The sequence below is a fragment of the Aotus nancymaae genome, unplaced genomic scaffold (assembly GCF_030222135.1).
Source record: "Aotus nancymaae isolate 86718 unplaced genomic scaffold, 86718_ANA_hifiasm-v0.15.2.pri h1tg000011l, whole genome shotgun sequence".
NCBI lineage: Eukaryota > Metazoa > Chordata > Mammalia > Primates > Aotidae > Aotus > Aotus nancymaae.
The window spans coordinates 64857707-64878561 of NW_026988422.1; the positions used below are offsets into that span (position 1 = coordinate 64857707).

The 20855-nt window shown below is 40.0% G+C and overlaps 1 protein-coding gene across 8 annotated transcripts in view; it reads right to left on the bottom strand.

The window, feature by feature from the left end:
• STON2 (stonin 2) overlaps positions 1-20855 on the bottom strand; it is a 167769-nt gene that overhangs the window by 1186 nt on the left and 145728 nt on the right. For 5 of the 8 annotated variants that reach the window (XM_012476883.2, XM_064375105.1, XM_012476880.2 and 2 more), the window contains 2 exons: positions 14736-16574; positions 8661-8968 (listed from right to left, as the gene is read on the bottom strand). In XM_012476883.2, the coding sequence (XP_012332306.2) occupies positions 8661-8968; positions 14736-16574 (2147 nt within the window). Of the gene's footprint in view, positions 1-3; positions 6633-8660; positions 8969-14735; positions 16575-20855 lie in introns of those variants that run through there. The other 3 variants (XM_064375104.1, XM_064375106.1, XM_012476888.3) reach the window with 2 other exon arrangements.

The window sequence follows — 20855 nt, forward strand, 5'->3', positions numbered from 1 at the left end:
GGGAAATGACAAAAAAAAAAAAGAGAGAGATATGAAAAGGAAAAAGATGGACCAGCTGATTTTTCCAATCTTCATAGTTTAAAATTCTTGGTTCTTACAAACATATGAAGTCACTGAAAGGTGGCACCAATGGATATTTTGTAAAATAACCCATAACGTTACAATTAGAAAGGACTTGAAAAAACAATTAATCTAACTTCCTCACTTTTTGTTTCAGGAAACTGAAGCCCAATTGGGAAAATAGCAAGTTACTTAACATAGTGATTGCCTCCATGGCTATGTCCTTTAAAGACTCATAGAAACCCCAATTTTCCCTTAAATCCATCCATTATGGCACGCCTATAAGCAACTTTATATAAACAATCCTCAATGTTCTCATGTCTAGCCTTTCCTCCCTTTAGGGAAGCTGACTGCTAACACAGCACCTGACCAGAGTAGACACTTGATAAGTATTTGTTGAGTTGAATTAATTCTGCCGTCTATCCCTTTTTACTATGCAATCTTTATTTTTCCTAGAGCTTCTTACTTTTAACTTTTAGAGATGGCTTCTAGTTAAAGTATTTTGAGACTTGGTACCCAATGCTGATGTGTCATCTCTCTATAATTTACTTTTTCATATTGAAATTCTTTTTTTTAGTCTATTTTCTTATAGCTTTTGTTATATCCAATTATCATTTGCCTCTCTCTCCAGGCACTACCAAACTCATTACTATGGATAGTTTCTGCCTTTACAGGCTTAGCATTGCCAAGTTGAGAGAGGCATTTTTTTTCAATTCTCAAAACAAAGAAAAAGACGTTCTCCAGCAGATTTGCTAAGGCACACTAGAAGAAATTTAAAAATCTCACGTTCTTGTTTTACTTAATACATGGGAGACTATTACTAACACATACATTTGTTTTCTACATTTGTGGTTGCCTTATACATCTCCTTCACGTTTAATTCCTTAAATCCATAAATATGAGTCATGATATCTAAAGCCAGTCTCAAAAAAAGGTAAGAAACGGTGATTCGTGGAATTAGCATTTAAACATTGGTAGTGTTTAAAAATCATCTTTAGAAACTTGGCGAGAATCCCCTAATTTTATGTAGAGAGTTGACATGGTTTGAATGGGACTTGGTAGTGAAGTGTTAGAGACAATGCATTTACCAAATATATTTTTTTCTTTTTTTATTAGAGAGTGGGTTTCACCATGTTGGGCAGGCTGATCTCAAACTCCTGACCTCAGGTGATCCATCTAACTTGGCCTCCCAAAGTGCTGGGATTACAGGCGTGAGCCAAGGTGCCCAGCCCCAAATGATATTTTTCTGTGGATTTAATTTTTCGTTAGTTTTGTTTGAAATTCCTTTTAAATTGCATTCTTGACATGACTTAAGGCTAGCTTGTCCAACCCATGGCCCGTGATGGCTTTGAATGTGGTCTAACACAAATTCATAAACTTCTTAAAACATAATGCTATTTTGGCCAGGTGTGGTGGCTCACCTGAGGTCAGGCATTCAAGACCAGCTGGCCAACATAGTGAAATTCCATCTCTACTAAAAATACAAAAATTAGCCAGGTGTGGTTGTGCATGCCTGTAGTCCCAGCTACTTGGGAGGCTGAGGCAGGAGAGTCACTTGAACCTGGGAGGTGGAGGTTGCAGTGAGCCGAGACTGTGCCACTGCATTCCAGCCTGGGTGACAGAGTGAAACTCTGTCTCAAAAAAAAAAAAAAGAAAAAAAATATATATGCGCTATTTTCAGGCCATTTTTTAAAAGCTCATCAGCTGTTATTAGTGTTAGTATATTTTATATATGGCCAAGAAAATTCTTCTTCTTCCCATGTGGCCCAGGGAAGCCAAAAGATTGGACATTACAGACCCAAGGTCTAGATATGCTGGAATTAACATGTAATCTTCATTTTTAGATGAGTTAAAGTTACCATTCCAACTGGGAGAATTTCTTTAAGTAGGCTGGATTACAATGATTCCTACTTAAATGAATTAATATTCCCCAGGCTTTTAAGAAAAAAATTCAGCTCATTCTGTTTTCCCACTACTAAACTTATTATGAAATATATATCACCTCTGAAATAATGATTTTATCTTAAAAATTTTGACCTTACTATCTCAGATGTCCATCTCACTGTGGTGACAAAATAAATGCCCAGTAACGGTTGGCTGTTAATGCTGGGAAGAGCGAAGACCTAGTGCATCAGAACTGGTTGTGCACTCTATCAAATGCTTTCTTTTCCTACTGACCATTGAAATGGGCAAGGCTCAGGCTCATAGATCTGTTTGACTTGCAGGAACAAAGCAATCAATAATCTGGACTATGGACAGCATCTTTGCTCCTATGCTTTTGGGCACAAAAATGTTTTTCAATGTGAATGAGGTACACTGTAGTTCAAAGTCAGCAGCATATTAAGTGCCTAAGTGCTGACAGGTTTTATGAGTAGACTGTGGAGGCAAGAATAAAAGGAAAGCAATATTATTTAAGTCCTTCAGGGAATAAAAGCATGCTTGCTGGCTTTAATGTGAGTATTTGATGATAAGTAAGGGTTAAGTAGCCTTAGAGTCTCAGGGTCAGTATTCTTTCAGCAAACATTTATTGAATACATAATCATTTTCCTTTATTTCACGAGTATATGTTTGCCCTACTGGCAAGCATTTAAGTGGCTGAACCCTGCTATATTCCAAGCTTTGTGCTAAGTGTTGGAAACATAAAAAAATTATATATATTCCTTGCTTTCATGGATCCCATTTCTCAGAAACATAACTTTCTAGGGTAATAAACTCTTATTACCAGTCACTGAATTAGAAATTAGTCTCATTTCAAATAAAAAATATTTTAAATGAAATAGCGTTCTCAAGAATTATGAACCCTGCCAATAGGCAGGAAAGCACAGTTAAAGGAAGAACTAAATAGAAAAAACAAAACTGTCCAGATAATATGTAATATGAATGAAATGCAAACTTTTCATAAGGAGTAACTAGTACTATGTCTGCAAGAGCAGGCAAGGGGATCTAATGGTCTCCCCACAAAGTGCCTCACACTGTCTCGTCTGACATGTCGTAATGAGTACATTTCTTATCTTTTTGCTGCAAAGTCAAAAAGCAGGCCCTAGACTGAAAAGAAAGCACAGGTCTTGATACCATGTGATATCTAATTTATGTTCTAATAGTAATCTACATATTGGCAAAATGAATTCATTTTTAATATTTTCACATTGTTGATAACAAAGATTATTTGTGACCACACACAAAAAAATTAAAAATAAAAGCAAAAAAAAAAAAAAAAGAGAAAAAAAATTAAATTAAATTAAAGTCCAGGTCCAGGGTGGCAAACGTAAAATCTGTGCATCCAACTGTTTTCTATGTAGGTTATTACATAGGTAATTTGCCCAATTGTATCTTCTACAGAAGTTACTTAAACCTAGTAAAACACTCATTATGTCTAAAAATATATAGTATTATATTCCCCAAACCCCTATATGCTACCCATAATCAGTTTCCTAAAAACAGTAGAGGGAAAACAAATTTGATGAAATTAAGATGTTAGGTTTTAAAAATTTATAATAATTTGCAGGTCCAGTGCAGTGGCTCACATCTGTAATCCCAAAACTTTGGGAAGCCGAGGCAGGTGGATCACCTGAGGTCAGGCATTCGAGACCAGCCTGGCCAACGTGATGAAACCCCATTTCTACTAAAAATAAAAAAAATTAGCAGTGCATGGTGGTGGGCATCTGTAATCCCAGCTACTTGGGAGGCTGAGGCAGGAGAACTGCCTGTACCCAGGAGGCAGAGGTTGCAGTGAGCCAACCTCATGCCATTGCACTTCAGTTGGGCAACAAGAGCAAAACTCCATCTCAAAATAATAATAATATAATATAATAATAATGTGCTTGCAGAATACAGATAGCATAGAAGGGATTTTTCCCAACTCTTAGTTAAAAAAAAAAAAAAGTCCAGGTGCATGTATGCAGGCAATGAGAATTAACCATGGCGGGGAAAATAAGCTCCAACAAGCAAACCACATGTGATGCTAGCAGATGAGGCAGAGATCTTAACACAGTGCTAAGCCGGAGTGACTAAGGAAGGTTCTGGGATGAACTTCATTCCCCTTGCCAACTCTCCAATCCATTTAGATGTTCTATGAGGAATCAATCTCAAAAGCATTTAGTACAACAGGGGAAGAGATATGTGTTGAAATCCCTTGACAAAAATTTCGAAGGAAATCCACTGTATTTTAAAGAGCATGAAAAACCACTTAGGAAGAAAAAGACAACTGAAGTTAGAGAGTCTTATTACTACTGAGACTAAACCTATATTTAGAAGGAATATTGGTAGACATATAGACCAAATCCAATGTAAGATTCCCTTTCACACAGCCTGTGGGATAGGTGGTTATTTTAACAATTGAGCATTCAGAGGAACTGGAAATTTTACTAACTTGAGTCTATTGCTCTTTACGACAACTCTTATTAGAAAATTCTTCCTTATATTGAAGCAAACACTTGTCATCTGTAAAGTTCCACTTTGTTCTTATTTTTGCCCTTTGAAGCTACACAGAATAATCTAATTCCTCTTCCTTTTTATAGCTCAACAGAAATTTTGAGGCAGCTATTATATCATTCCCTCCCTGTCTGCACTCCCTTTCCAGCTATACCTTCTGTTCCTTCAGGGAAGCTATTCCCTTGTTCTTGTATAATCAGACCCTTTACAAGCCTGGTCACCTGCCTGTGGACACAATCAACTTATTAATGTCTCTCTTAAACTATGATACCCATAAATGAACCCAAACACTCCATTTAGATGTAGACTAGATGGAGGGTTAATAAAAGCATGCAAAGCTTTTATTAACGCCAGCTGAACATATTAGCTTTATGAATAGCCATGATATATTTCTGATATATTTCATGATATATTCAAAATTGAACCTCCATTTCTGTAAGGAAATATTTCTCTATAAACTACTGTGACACCAGATCTTCCTAACACCCTTCCCATCGACACCACACACATAAACACACATCCACAAACATACACTAGAGGGTTGCATTAAAAAAAAACCCCAATATAGGGTTTTTCATTAATGCCTATTTAATCATCCTTTTAGTTTCAGTCTTATGTTTAGATATTTCAAAATACTGTAACTATTTCTATATCCCAGTGTCAATACATACTTAGAATCCAATGATTGTTCATTGAATCCATTAATCTTGAATCCATCAGCCAAAAGCTGGAGATGTTGTTCATTTCTGCATCATCTACAAATCTGATAAAGTGTGCCTTCTGTCCCCCAACTCTAGTCTTCATGGGAGAGACACCAAGATACAAATAAGAAACAGGTGATTAGGAACAGATGAAGAAAAAGAAGATTGAGTGTCCCAGAAACAGATGAAGAAAAAGAAGATGAAGTGAGTGTCCTGACTCCTGGAATCAGGATTTAATGTTCCCAACATTAGAAAAATACGGCTTTTCCTGTCTCTTTGCTAGAGATGCTTTTTCAATCCATTACAATACTACGATTATTATAAAAATCTAAATTTTGGGGGACAGCTCATTCAAGCTTAATTTTAAAACAGCTTTAAAGATTATCTCTGCAGCTTAAATTTCCTATAAAGTTTGGGTTAAAGGGACATGCAACTGTCTATTGGTCATGAGGTATAACAAGAACTCCCAAATGCCCCTTACAAATGCCTGAGGTATTATATATATTTGTTTCAGGAATCAGAAGTGGACTATTTTTCAGTGTAAATTTGGGAATTCACTGAGATTGTAATCTACCTCTTGAACTGAACATCATCTTACATTTAATGTCTCTTTTCTCCAGAGAGAAGAAAACTAAGCTTAATTTTGCCTTCCCCTCAACAGCCATTTTACAGAATGTGGGTCCATTCACAAAATTAAAAAGTCTCCTATTGTGCCTTTTCCCATTGTCTATTGTGACTCAGGATAGCAAATCCTGTGACTGAAACCTTAGAGAGATGGAAAAAGTGTTCTAATATAAACAATCTAGAGCCAGGAGGAAATGTCCTGGAAACTTCTGTTGCAGTGTTAACATTTAAAGAATGGAGACACCTCCAAAAGGTCTAGTAAGACCCAAAGAGGAAATTTGTTTTGCACCTTTTCTGAACCTTTTCTAGACGGAGTGAAAGAGATGGACTCTTAACTTTTCAAGACTGCCTTTTCCAGAAACTTAAGTGAGTGACAGAAGGGAATCGTGCCATCACTGATGTGGGAGGTTCTTTTCCTGACTGTAACAGTCACAACAAACCACATACCAGTGCTGCGAGATTAGCAGAGACAAGACAAGGAGGCTTAATAATAAAGTAAGCTCCAACAGTCAGGTGAACCACATGCTTCAGGCATGACCAGAATCAAAGAGCCTCTCCAAAAGCCACCGTTCTCAGGGTTTCCTGGTAAAATACAAGTAACTGCAAACAGGAAGATCTGGTACACTGTTCCCAACATGGAGTGGCCACAGCTGGCATTGACTTAAACTTCAGCTACTCAGGAAGACACCTTATCATGACTCTGGGATCAGGATTCCTTGCTGCAAGGCTTTGTCACTGCACTCCACACTCCTTGGGATTTTCCATTTCATCTCCTTCAAAGTCTGGCTTCAAACTCTTTTTTTGCTCAATTTCCACCTGCCAAGAATAGAAGTTGGAGATAAATATCAAAAAGAAGAGAAAAACATGAAAATAAAGAAATAAACCAAAACTCCAAAGGTACTTTGAGATTTCTTGTAATTTTGCTAGTTTTGGGCTTTAGCCACATTGGAGCTACTGGCCCTGAGTGTATCATGTCTCTCTCTTTGCACATGTACTTTGATTGGTCTGTAATTCCCTTTCCCTCATGGTCCGCCTGGACAATTCTTATTCTTTGCCTTGTACATTTGGTCAAAGATCACCCCTTCTGTGAAGTATTTTTGACTTATTAAGTAGTCTTAGGTACTTCTCCCTGTGAGTATTTCCACTGTACCTTGCACACTTGTTTGGCTCCACTATACCATGAGACAGGGGCAGGATCTTGTTCAATATTGTATGCAATAATGTAGGAATACAGTGGGCAATTGACAAAGACTTATCAAATGAATTAACTCCTTTGTAATTGACTGCTTGTACCCCTCCAATACTTTTTTATTTTTTGAGACAGGGTCTCACTCTGTCACCCAGACTGGAGTGCAGTGGCGCAATCTTGGTTCACAGCTCACTGAAACCTCCACCTCCCGGGCTCAAGTGATTTCCCTGCCTCAGCCTCCAGAGTAGCTGGGATTACAGGCATGCACCACCACACCTGGCTATTTTTGTATTTTTAGTAGAGACAGAGTTTCTCATCATGCTGACCAGGCTGGTCTTGAATTCCTGACTTCAAATGATCCACCTGCCTCAGCCTCCCAAAGGTCTGGGATTACAAGCATGAGCCACGGCACCAGGCTACCTTCAATATTATCCCTCTAGAAAACCTCCAAACTGATAAATACTGGAGTGTTTACAGTTCTACCATATCTTCTCCAAAGTACTGTAGCTGTAATTATCAAGAAATTAATAGATTCATCTTTGAAAGTAACACATCTCAACCAAAATCTTTGATAACTCCGGCAAGGAATTCTTTGAGTTCAGGGTTAAGGTTGCTCCTCTCAGCACCACTTTAGATATTTATGATGCCTGACGTATAGGGTAATGATTCAACACACAACAGTCAGGTTTGAGGGAAGTGCTATTTTTTTCCTAGTCACAAGATGGAGTGTTTGTTCTTTTTGGTAGTTAAATGTTTTGGCCGACACAACTAAGAAAACACTTAGAGGAACAATAAATCACCATATAACTCCAAGGATATTATTATAAATAGAAAACCACTTTGCAATATCCTTTTTTAATAAACTCCCTTTTCAGTCGTTGGCACTCTTCTGGAAAGTATCACTTTCTATTTATGTCAGAAAACTCCAACTTTCATGATTCCTTCCATAGCCCAGACCCCGTTGCTATTATAAACGTTTGCTTGTCTGCTTTGCGTTTGACTTTTGCCCTGTTACAGCCCGGTACCCAGGTCATGTGTGTCCTAACTTTGTTCAGGTCCACTTCATCAACTCGAAATGAAACATATGCTGTGGGATAGCACTTTCTCCCCCTCTACTTCCAAGCTCTCTACTCTGTGACATAAATTACATTGCAAATGGATAATAATAACTCCTTTACCCCATTACTCTTTTTCTTTTTTTGAGACAGTCTTGCTCTGTCTCTCAGGCTGGAGTACAGTGGTGCAATCACGGCTCACTGCAGCTTTAACCTCCCGGACTCAAGTGATCCTCCTGCTTCAGCCTCCTGAGTAGCTGGGACTATATGTACATGCCACCATGCCCAGCTAATTTTTGTACTTAGAGATAGGGTTTCACCATGTTGGCCAGACTGGTCTTGAACTCCTGAACTCAAGTAATCGGCCCACCTCTGCCTCCCAAACTGCTAGGATTACAGGTGTGAGCCACTGTGCCTGGCCCCCATTATTCTTTTTGTTGTCATTGCTCATAATGACAGAAAGACATTATATTCTCCTCTTTGATGAGCCTCTTTTTTTCCAACCTTTCTCTCATCCACTAGCCAGATTATGGATTTAAATCAGAGCAGATGCATCCACAGCTATGTAATATGGTGAACTTCCTCTAAGGCAGTAATAGGTTACCAGGCAAACATACTAAGCATTGCTAAAAGGAATAAGAAGGGGAGGGTAGTGGGGTGAACAAATGGACTTGGAAGCATTAGCCAGACGCCTCCTAAGGCTACCTGGTAGCTGTAGTGTGCAGAATAATTGACCCACTTCCTGACGTCAGTCTTGTCTTCCACTGAGATAGATCTCACGGTGGCTTTGGAGGCAGAAGTTGTGGGCATGCTGAACTCGACATTCACGTGACTGGCAAATCTGGAAGGCACTTCCCGGTCAGAGCCAAGTTCAAGGTGGCAAAAGAAACAGTGTGGGTGACCGGAAGCTATGAAAGAAAGACAATCGAGAGATCAGATTATCTGGGGAGAAAGTGGAAGCAGCAGCCAAAGGAGCCAGCTCAGTAATAAAGAAGGCCTGTGGGCTCGGCACCTGCAGTCTTTCAGAGGGTCCAGTGTGGAGCAAGAGGATCTGCCTCAGCAGAAATCACGCTCTCTGTGCCTCAGCCCCTTGATAGAACTCCATCGGATTCTAGCAGCCTGGTCTCCTAGCAATAAAACCCAAGGCCTGAGAAACGGGCCATTCTGGATATGTGAACACAGCCCAAACACTAAGAAATAAGGGCTGAGGATGGGAAGAATGGAATAGAAGGCCTCAGCACTTAGCACCTAATAAAATATCAGTGGCAGCTTCCTGAAGTAAAATCATTGCTTTCCTTTGAAGAATGAATTGACTTTCTTAACAGCATTTCATACTATCAAACTGCTTTTGGCATACTTTTCTGGGTGAATTACATATGTAAATGACGAAGACTTCATAAATAGCACACAGATATTAGGGAGGCATATGGAACACTGGGCAAAACACTGAGCAGCAGAACACCTGGGTTGGACTTCCAGCTCCTCTACTGAGCAGCAGAGCTCCTGCCCTCAAGTCCTTTATACCCTCCAGGCCTCAATTCCTCCTCTGTGCCGTGTGGAGGTTAGGGTACGAGGGAGAAAGAGGGAGAAGTGCAACAGGGTGAGCTGGACAATGCCAGGCGCAGTCCCTTGCTGCTCCTTAATTCTATACATCTGTGGGTAATTCCACTATACTCATGATGGCAAACTTAGGGTTTGATTTTCACTTGAGAATTGTTATTGAGATTTTTGAGGAAAAAGAATGAGAGCTTAGTTCTGTGACTATAATCACTGAAATATCATTGTCATTCATCTGCCATACAGGAAACATTTAAGCACCCTATGCCTCCTTCTCTGTTAAATCTTTTACACAGACTCTCTCTTTGAGCCTTCATGATGATCCTTTGAGGTCAGAATGTGGTCTTCATTTTACAGTCGAGGAAGCTAAGGCTTAGGGAGGTAAAATGAGCTACCCACTGTCACAACTAGAAAGTGGCAGAGCTAAAAACTGAACCTAATGGTCTGATCCCAGAGTGTTCTTAACCACTGTATCTTAGTCATAACCTCATGGTCCCTAAAACACAAGATCAAGTTTGCAGAGTGACAGGGGTAGAGTGGGACTGAGCTATAAGAACCCCCATATAGCAACTAGCTATAGATAAACAACACGAAATGACCTTGCCTTCATTATGTAACTGAAACAGTCCCTTAGTTATCCTAGTTTCCACAAACAAACAATTCCAATGTTCTTTACTGGTCTGGCCAGGACTTCTCAATCTCAGAGAGAGAGGACATACACACCCGCTCTCCAAGGAAAACATTAGATAGTGAAGTATTTGTTTTGCTCTGTTTCACAAACGTAACATATTTCAGTGGTTATTTCTAAAGAGTAATGCTTTGGAAAACTGAAAAATCTGCACTGATTTTAGGAAAAGAATTTAAATAAGATACACATAATAGGAAAAATTAAAGTATTTGAAAATAAATCCACTCAATGTTTTTAAATTGTGTGCCACAGATGTAATTATAAGCTATCATTTATGGGGCATTTATTACAGGGCAGATATTGCGCTGAGCCCTTAAAAGCATTATCTCATTTCATTCTCAATGAACTAGCTATTTTATAAATAACTAGCTAGGTTATTTTATCAATAACCCTATTTTATAGATGAGAAAAATTAGGTTTCTCTGAGAGGGTTAAGTAAATTGCCTGAGGTTACACAGCCATTAAGTGGTAGAGCTGGAAATAAGATTCAGAGATGACTCTGCCTTCAAACTATGTCCTAAATTCTCCTCAGTATATTGCTGTGAAATAAGATCAAAACAAAGTATACAGAAGCATCTTTTAATTTAATAGCAGCTCGGACAACTCTTTTAATCGAATTACCCTTATTTTGCACATTTTGGAATATGGAGACATTTTTCCTTTCTGCATGATCGATTTCCTCCTTTTACTCCACCAAAGTGTATTCACAGCAAATTCTGAAAGCAGCATTTTTTCCTAGAATCCTAGCATCAACTCTCAGATGGGTAGGGGTGGTGGACAGTTAAGGAAGTTCAAGTCTGAAAGCTATTATAGTTGAATTCATAGTAATGTGCTAGGTAAGCCCACACATTCTGTCATTTTCCTTGATGAGGTTGAGAAAATTCAACAAAAAAATTCAGATTTTTAAAATTTCTTATACAAGGATGATCATATTGGCACTGTTTTCCCTTCACCTGGTCTAATGAGGAGGGGGATTTCTGCAAAGAAAGCCATTTATGCAGGACAGAATGTTTTATTTCCTGGCGATAATCTGTGGAAGCAGCGGGACTTGTTTCGGTGCCTTCTAAGATTAAGAAAAACTCCTGGGATGAGGGTGGGAGGGTCCTTGGGGAACTCAGAGAGGGGAGCTGCTACCGTATGTGGCTGGGCTGGACCCCACCAGTGGGGTCACGTTGGAATTCAAAGGTAGCTGCTTGAGCTTTTGGTAGCTGGGACTGGGACAGCCTGCTGTGGCTACAGGCTTGGGATGCCAGCAACACAGGGGTGCAGAGCTGCTGGCCTCCACTGCCTGGGGTTTGACTGCCCTGCCCACTGGGGCCTGGGAATGTAGGGCCACTGCAGGCTGGAACGTGTGAGGAGAGGTAGGCTTCCAACCAGCAGGGCCTTTGACCTCAGCTGAACCCTAGCTTCTTTAAAGAAGGTTAAGGATTATGAAAAATAACTCGTACAAAGCACCTTCCCAGGGCTGTCTGAACACCTGGACAGAAGAGCTTAGGAAAGGGCTAATTATGAAAAGATAACCATCAATTCTCTGGTTTCCCGGATGGAGCACTGCAAGGGAGGGCAGGAGCTGGGCACGGTGAATACCAGCAATGGGTGAGAACTTACATTCTGCCTGCAATTCAGATCCTATACATCTCAAGTTTCAGAAAAGGGTGCTATTTATTTCCTGAACTGGTATGAAAATATATAGTTGGCCAGAGAAGTATAAGAAGCCTCTTTTTGGGGGTTCACTATTAAAAATATTGTTATATAACTGACAGCAAAAGCAATAATGGGGCGAGGCTGTGAGGATTTAAGTAAGAAACATCCCCAATATCCTTATGTTGTGCTATATTTCAAAAATCTTCCACAATGAGGTTCCAGCAATCTGGAAACAGATATGTAATACAGCATATAAGCTGCATTCACTTGCCCTTGAGCCAACAGAACACTCTCCACTGGGAATCATTAAGGAAAGTGTTTGCTGAAGGCCTGTTTTGCTTTTTCCCTTGTCCTGTGTCCATTCCCCCTCTTTTCTGGTAGCAGTCCTTTTCTTTCTCTCCTTTTGGGAAATAATCTTCCCGGTGCTACATGTTGTCTTGGTCATGTCAGTCAAAATGCACTCCTCTCCCCTACACTCTTGAGCCAAGTTGCCAAAGAACAAAAAATAGGGCCAGGTGTGGTGCCTCAGGCCTGTAATCCCAGCACTTTGGGAGTACAAGGCAGGTGGATACCTGAGGTCAGGAGTTTGAGACCAGCCTGGCCAACATGGTGACACCTCGTCTCTACTAAAAATACAAAAATTTAGCTGGGTATGGTGGCGTGTGCCTGTAATCCCAGCTACTTAGGAGGCTGAGGCAGGAGAATTGCTTGAACCCAGGAGGTGGAAGTTGCAGTGAGCCGACATCGCACCATTGCACTCCAGCCTGGGTGACAGAGCCGGACTCCATCTCAAAAACAAAAACAAAACAACAACAACAACAAAAACCCAAGAAAAGAAAATAATCTGTGATGATTTGTCCCTAAGGCTACAGAGTGAGGAGACATCCATTAGTTTCTATGACCAGAGCTATTCTCGCCCTCTCTTTCTAAAGTCTTCTTGATCAATCTTTCCCTCAGGTTTCTGAGCTATCCCATCCAATAATTTGTTTTGTTCCTTAAGGGGGCTATTAAGTCTTTGTTGCCTATAGTAAAACAAAAAACAAAAAAACTCTCATCCAGTACTTGTAAATGTTTGGGAGAAATCACTTTTAAACAAATAGATACATTTGTACGCACTGGAAAAACTGCAAATAACTGTTTTTCTGGTGGGATTGATTTCAATATTTGTGTCTACTTGGCTTCATCTACCAGGAGGCACCGGTGGCATTGAGAAAAGGACCCTGGATGTGACTGCGTGACTCTAGATATGTCATGTCACCTTCCCAACCTTAATTTTCTCATCTATAAATAACTTGACTAAGTTATCCCCAAGGTCCCTTCCAGCTTGAAAATCCGATAATTCCATGGTTGTCTCTTTCCAAGGGCTTTCACGTCAAAGGAGAGTTCAGGGTTTCTCCCCTCCTCTGTCAAGTCAGAGGGGCCCCGTGGATAAGGTAGAAGTTTCAGTGCTACCATCAGCAGAATGCAGTGCTGACTGCAGGGGAAATGAATAAGCAGGCACAGAGAGGAACACTTGGTTTAAAAAATGCTGTCAGTTTAGAAGCAGGGAGTAGCAAATCCATCCTCAAACACAGAGGTCCAATTGTCTCTTCAGTTTGCACAGCTACACCCAGTGTCTGATACAGAACACCCTGGTGTGTGTCCACTCCCTGGAATAACTGGGGAGCTGGCCGGATCATATTGCCGTTTGCCATCACACTGCATTACCTTTAGGATATAATAATACAGCCACTCCACACTCAGAGCAGGAGAGGGAGACTCGGAACACATCTGCTAGGATTTAGAGTGAGAATGGAAGAAAGGATAGACATATAAGATAAAGCCATTTCAATCAAGAGTTTTTCTAAACCTTACTCTTTTTGCTCAGGTAGCATATCCACTTTTGTTAATAGATGGGCAAAATGTATTCTAAAGAAAAGAAGGGATTTAAAGGCTTTCAAGCTCATGGGCTTGCTGCCTACCATTGGAGTCACCCAGACTTACTCTAAGAAATATGCCTATTAGTGCTGGTTTGAGTGCTCCCTCATTTTGTCATTTCACTAAATCTCACTGGACCCACAGGGGAAATAACTGTCGTCTGGACTCACCCAAGCACAAAAGCATCCCCGATAGCTGTGAGCAGCCCAGCTAGGGCTGGTAAGCATTTTTTGTTTGTCTAAAGAAAACATTCTTTTCTTTATATGTCGGCTGCCATTCTGGCCCTTTTAGAAATTCATATCCTAGCTGGATCTTCAGTCTGCCTGCAGGCCACTTTTCTTTTCCATCCCCCAAGTCCCAGAGCCAAACTCTGAGCTTGAGATATTATGATGGACAGGCTTTGCACAGAGGAGCTGGAGTTATAAAATTAACTTCTGTCTCAGTGTCTTGTCCATGACTGGCCATAAACTGGCCCTTTTACCTACACCGAGTGCAGTGTGAGAAAGATGTCTCTTCAGAAGCCATCTAGAAATGAATCACTTCCAGCACCACTGCTAATACATTAATGAGTCCCAAAAGAATATAAATTCAGAAGCTACCCTGCAAAGCTGCTTAGCAGCTCAGCTGAGAATAATAATCCCTAGTTTTACAGATGTGTGATAATGAGGGGGTGAAAAGAGTGAACTGGGTTGCTATGCACATTACTTACCTTGCTTAATTATTTTTACTTTTCTGGTCCCACTCCCCCTCCATCACCACTCCCATCACACAACAAAAACAAGCACTTCATACAGGATGTGGAACTCGGATCTCAGCTTTTCACAACGTGTGCTGGTGCTTGTTTTCACAGAAGAGGAACCACCACCCACCTGAGTTTTTGTCGGGCAGTCGGTTTATCCTCCACACAATGGAGTTGAAGGCATGCTCGTACTTGGCAGTTCCCAGAGTTACTCTCATGACAGGCTCAGAGCCAGAAACACTAGTGGAGCCAAAACTCGCCCCCCGGTTCACTTTGGCTTTCAAAGACTTTTCCCCCAGGACACTTTCCCTGCGGAAGTTTTTCACCCACTCGCTGGGCACAGGGTAACGGATCATCACATTCTCACAGGGAACCTGAGTGAGGGGGTCACGATTGGAGGAGAAGCCAGTTGACATCCTCAGCCAGCTCTGCACCTCCACCTCCGCCCCATTGACACTTGCGGCCGTCCTGAGTGTGAAAGGCAAGGTCTTCTCAGCAAACACTGTCCTGAACCGCATTAGCTCAAACCGGCATGCATCCAAAGGGTTGAACAGAATGACCCGTGAGTTGTGGAATACGTCCTCATCCACACACCCATGGAAACGGCACTCATGGAGCTTGATCCACTTCGTGGTGGTGGTGGGCATGATGTCCTGCCTCAAAACTATTTCATTCCCTTTGACGAGGATGTCATTGAGGCCCAGGCGGCACTCTGCCAGCCCAGACAGAAAACTCAGGATGTGGATCCGCGTCAAGACGTGGTGCTGGAGAATCTGATTGTCTCCTTTGCTCACAATGCCAGAGAATTCATCTCTGACGTCCACTGTGATCTCCTCTTCAAGGTAGTTCAGGCCAACTGTGCTCAAGTCCATTGACAACACTGGCAGATCCATGAGACGGTCCTGAACTGCACGGATGAAGCTCAGGAAGTCATCGTAATTGGTGGTGCCCAGCTTAATCACCTGTTCCCTCTCTGCTGTGTGGGCCACAGCAGGTTTGGGCTGGTATTTCTTCTTCTCCTTATAGGTGACACGGTCTATCCGCAAGCTGTGGATTCTGCCATTCTCATCATAGTTTTGAAGCCGGGGTTCTGAAATCTCATGACACATCTCAAGCTTGAACTCACGGAATGGTTTCTCTAGGCCCTGCTCATAATATAGCTGCAGGTAACCACTGTCTGTCAGTTTGACGTAGATCGGTCCCCAGTGCCGGGAAGACATGATGTTTTTCTTCTCGGGGATCCTCAGCATCATTGGCCATCCATCCCTCGGCTGGGACCGTGCTGATCCAGGCGGGTGAGCATCTAGTTCAATCCAGGCTACTGGGTCATCATCAGGTAGAGCTGCACTGCCTAAGTGATCAGGGTCATCAATTTGGAGTTGTTTGAGTTTTTCAACAGCATCAGAGTGTGACTGGGTTTTGCTTGAACCATCAAAACTGATGGCATCCTGATAGATGACAATGAGGGAATCTCTTTGGCTTTTGCCCTTGGTACTGGAAATGGAACTGTTTTGGGAGCGCCTTTCCTGCTCCTCAAAGAAAGCACTGAAAGGGTTGATAGGGGAGGGCTGTACATCCTGCAGAGTCTCATTCAGGAAAGGGTTGGTTGGCCTCCACGGTGGAGCCTCAGTTACAGAAGGCGGTTGGTTTAAAGAGGGAATATCCAGCTTCTGAACTTTGGAGAAGTTCATCAAAGTGCTCTTGGGACGGTCCCTCTTTTTAAATGATCCTGTTGAATTATAAGATATATCTGGGATCACAGATGCAATTGGTCGTGTATTTGGCTTCAGAGGAGAGGTGATTGGAGGTAAAGGGCAGCTGACTTCATTGTCATCAAAGGTGACCCAGCTGGGAAAACGAGCAGAGGTCACTGGAGGGGCAGGGTGCCCATTCACGGCTGGACTGCTGGCCTGCCAGCTGATGGCCTCCATCTCTACTTCTTCATCTTCCTGGATCGAGGAAGAATTGTCTAAAAGGAAAAGGAGAACATATGAGCCACACAGTTCAGGGGCTCTAGAGGTAAGGAAAACTGAAGTATGGGAATGAGGGATTACTAGAATTTTATCTGGAATCCAGGACATTCCAAAGCAGCTCATTACCGGTTTCAACTGCTTAGTCTGGGCACAGATCTCACATTTTTATAATGAGCACACCAGAGGAGCCATCGCATTAAGTGCAGTAAGAACACAATGACTATATCAATACAGAAGTATTGGCTGGTAGTGCCAAGGTCTCTTGCAATTTAACTATAAACTTTTCCTTATTTTATAAAGCTTTTGGAATAGATGTTTTCTGTACTTAGCTCTAAGGTATGTATTCTTGATTTTTAAACATTGAAAACCATCTCCTATATAAAATGATATAAGCTCATCTCATTGAAAAAAAAACAAGTTATCTTCTGTAAGTGATAATATGATTACAAATAATATTCTTGGAGAGATTTTAGCCTAAATATAATGAATAAATATTAAAGACAAATGATTAACCTTTTTTTTTCATACATATATATATTTTTATTTTTTTAAATAGAAACGGGTTTTCTCCATGTTGGTCAGGCTGGTCTCGAACTCCTGACCTCAGGTGATCCACTTGCCTCAGACTCCCAAAGTGCTGGGATTACAGGCATGAGCCACCACACCTGGCCTAACCTTCTTAATATTCAGTAAGTTCATACATGTGAATAAGAAAAACACAAAAATCCTAATAGAAGTCTGAGCAAAGAACATAAATAGACAACTCATTGAAAGACAAACTAAAAAATGTCTAGTAAGTATGTGAAAAAAATCCAATCTCACTAGTAGTAAGAAAAATTAAAATTAAACAGAAAAAAATCTGAAGATTTGGAAAGATTTTAGTGCTCGATGAGAGTACAGGTGTCATAATAGAACACTAAGTGGACCCTTAACAAAACTGTAAGTTGCAACAGATGCTCTGAAAAGAGAGCAGGCAATTTATATTAAGGATCTTAACACATGTTCATAAACAATGACTTAGTAATTCTACCCTAATAAAATTATTAACTAAGTTTGAAGAACAGAGATGTCCATTTAGCATTATTTATAATAGGGGAAAAATGTTTTAAATTTTAAAATATTCAACAATTGGGTGAGTGTTAAGAAATTGAAGACTACAATGAAATAAAACCCACCCACTAAAATGTCTACAAGTATGCAGCATCACGAGGAAATGCTCATGATATAATCTTTTTTCTAAAATATTTTTCCATCTTGAAATTTTTTATGATAAAAAGGTTACTACAAATAAAACTCCACTTCAGCAGGGCCTTCAAAGAAGGAGATATAGGACTTGGGTTTAATGAGGGAAAGATCTAACCTTTTCAGTAACCTAAGGACCATGGATATCTGCTGGGGCTGTAAGAAGGGAGGGGAAATGAAGCTTTTACCAAGGAGGAATGAATTCTGATGAAGGAACAGCACAGACAACAAACGTGTGCATATAGTAGGTACTCAATAAAGGTTTTTTTGATTAAATAAGTGAGAAAAGAAACTCTGCTTCAGAGTAGCTCTTCCACTCACTGTCTCTGCAGGAATGTGTATGGGGATCTCTGCTACCATCTCACCCACTGTTTCTATGGTCAGTTGTTTGGAATCAAAGGGAAATGGATTCTCAAATGACTGAGTTTTTGACCACCTCACTATACCTTCATGCATGTCGTATCCAACCACACCAATCAGCAAGGCCGCACATAATTGCACATGTAATTATACAAGGATGGGATGCTGGCTTGTCATCCGTCTTTTCAAGTAATTTATTCAAACAGACAGCAGTTCTCTCAACTGAAAACAACAGTTCGAAAATGTAGATTAGGCTGGGCATGGTGGCTCATGCCTGTAATCCCAGCACTTTGGGAGTCTGAGGTGGGTGGATCACTTTAGGTCAGGGGTTCGAGACCAGCCTGGTCAACACGGCGAAACCCCGTCTCTACTAAAAATACAAAAATGAGCCAGACATGGTGGTGCAAGCCTGTAATCCCAACTACTTGGTAGGCTGAGGCAGGAGAATCACTTGAACCTGGAAGGTGGAGGTTGCAGTGAGGCAAGATGGTGCCACTGCACTCTAGCCTAGGTGACAGAGTGAGACTCCATCTCAAAAAAAAGAAAATGTAAGGCTAAACATCAGTATGCATATACACATATCCACACCCACCCCAGAAACATAATGAGCAAAAAGCATTTTCTATATATACAGTAATAAAAAAGGATTCTAAAGCATTTTTAAATTAAAGGTGCAAATCCTCTTCAAATTAAACATAAATCCAGTTTTGTAGACGTGTAAGTGATTTATTTTCTGAAAAACAAAGGGAAAATGGTCAGGAAACAACCTACACTTATAGTATTTATATTTTATTTATCAATTGGGTAACAAAGGCTAAAAGGAACATTGTGGACCTGAGTAAAATATCACTTCCTTGGAATGGTAATTGATCCTGTCTAGAGTACTGGGAAAGGGGCACATCTCAAAACTCATCAATTTCTAATGAGGCAGCTCTAGACAGCCGTTGTAATAGTGTTTCCACCCAAACAATCCCTATTGGCCCACCCCCTGCATCAGCGTTATCCTTTTTGTCCTGGAGCTCACTCCCTTGTTTAAAACAAGCTGAAGTCCTTTTTCTTTGGAGGGTGGCTTTCTGCCAAAGCTGTTTACACTTGCTGCCAAAGGATTCCCTTCTGTTGGGAATCTTGTCCTCAAAATAGCCTTTCTCATCTTCTTCTAAGCCAAAAATGCAAAGATAAAAAAAGGCCTTTGTCCCTATTGAAGATCATTTTCTTAAAATAAATTCCTTTTCAAACCAACTTAGTTTAAATCATACCAAGTCTTAAACAGTTTTGAAACATTAGAGTTATAATACAAACTAAATGAACATCTTTAAATTTGAAGGGAAATGTTTGAATTCAATTAATTTCTAGAGATTGTTTTCTTTTTGACAGCCATCAAAAAATATCAAAAGACTTTGTTACCAAATTATCTTTCCTTTGGCAGTTTCATGTCCCATAATTACATGTATTTTTAAAACCTATTCTCTGGGATGGTAGCAGGGCATAGGTAAAATTTCTGAAATTGAGATTTTGTTTTTCTATAATTTGTTTTTTAAAAATGTAAGACTTGTAAGAAATAAATTCTAAGAGTTTATTCTAAAGAAATAACATGACAAACATGCAATGATGTATACAGTGGATGTTTATTGTAGCAATGTTTCTATGACAGAAAAAGTTGAAAAAACCTGAACGCCCAACAATGGGAGACTCGTTATATCAGTTGTTATACCCTTAAAATGAAATTCCATGTAGCTGTCAAGATGATGCTCTTGATGCATGTTAATTCCCACCCAAGGTGACTAGGACATATTGTTGAGTGAATAACAAGAAATTCAAATTAATTGAAATCAAACATTTCCCTTCAAATTTAAAGATGCTCATTTAGTTTGTATTGTAACTCTAATGCTTCAAAACTGCTTAGGACTTGATATGATTTAAACTAACTTGGTTTGGAAATAAAATCTGCATTCAAATTGCCTGGGTTTCAATTCCATACCTGCAGCTTTTTAGATACGTGACTCTAGGCAAGTCTTAAATTTCCCTGTATCTCAGTTTTCCTGTATATTAAATTAGGGAAATATTAAATTCTATCAGACAAGCAAATGATAAATGCTCAGTAGATGTAGGCTGTTCTTACTACTACTGGAATGATAATGTGTCATTATAGAAAGTATGTATGTATTAGAAAGCTTTGGAATATAATCATCTCATAATATTTTGATGTGAAAACAAATGTCCCATGGGATAAGGGGCGATTTAAAAAATTCTAAATCTGTACTCTTTTTACAAAATAAAGCAACATAGCATTATAATGAAAGTTCAAAACATATCTTTATTATTACTATGAATTAACCTTAGAGGAAGGAAACAAACTGCTTTGCTGTAGTCTGTATTAAGAAAGTGGCAGTTAGATCTTTTCCAAGACAATTATGACTTGTGACTGGGTCTGGAAACAGTGAAAGGGGATAAAGCTGGCAAATTTCTCCATAAAGAAGTAGGCAAAAACCAAGTATATTGAACTCAAAGCCAATTCTCCAAAATTCAGTTTACTGGTTTATTAAAATAAAATCAAAACCCAAACACCAGCATTATTTTAATTACTATCTCTTCCACTGGCTACCTCCAAATTGTTTTTCTTTTTTTTTCTTTTTTTCTTTGTAGTCCAGCCTGATGCTAAAGAACAAATTGTTTTT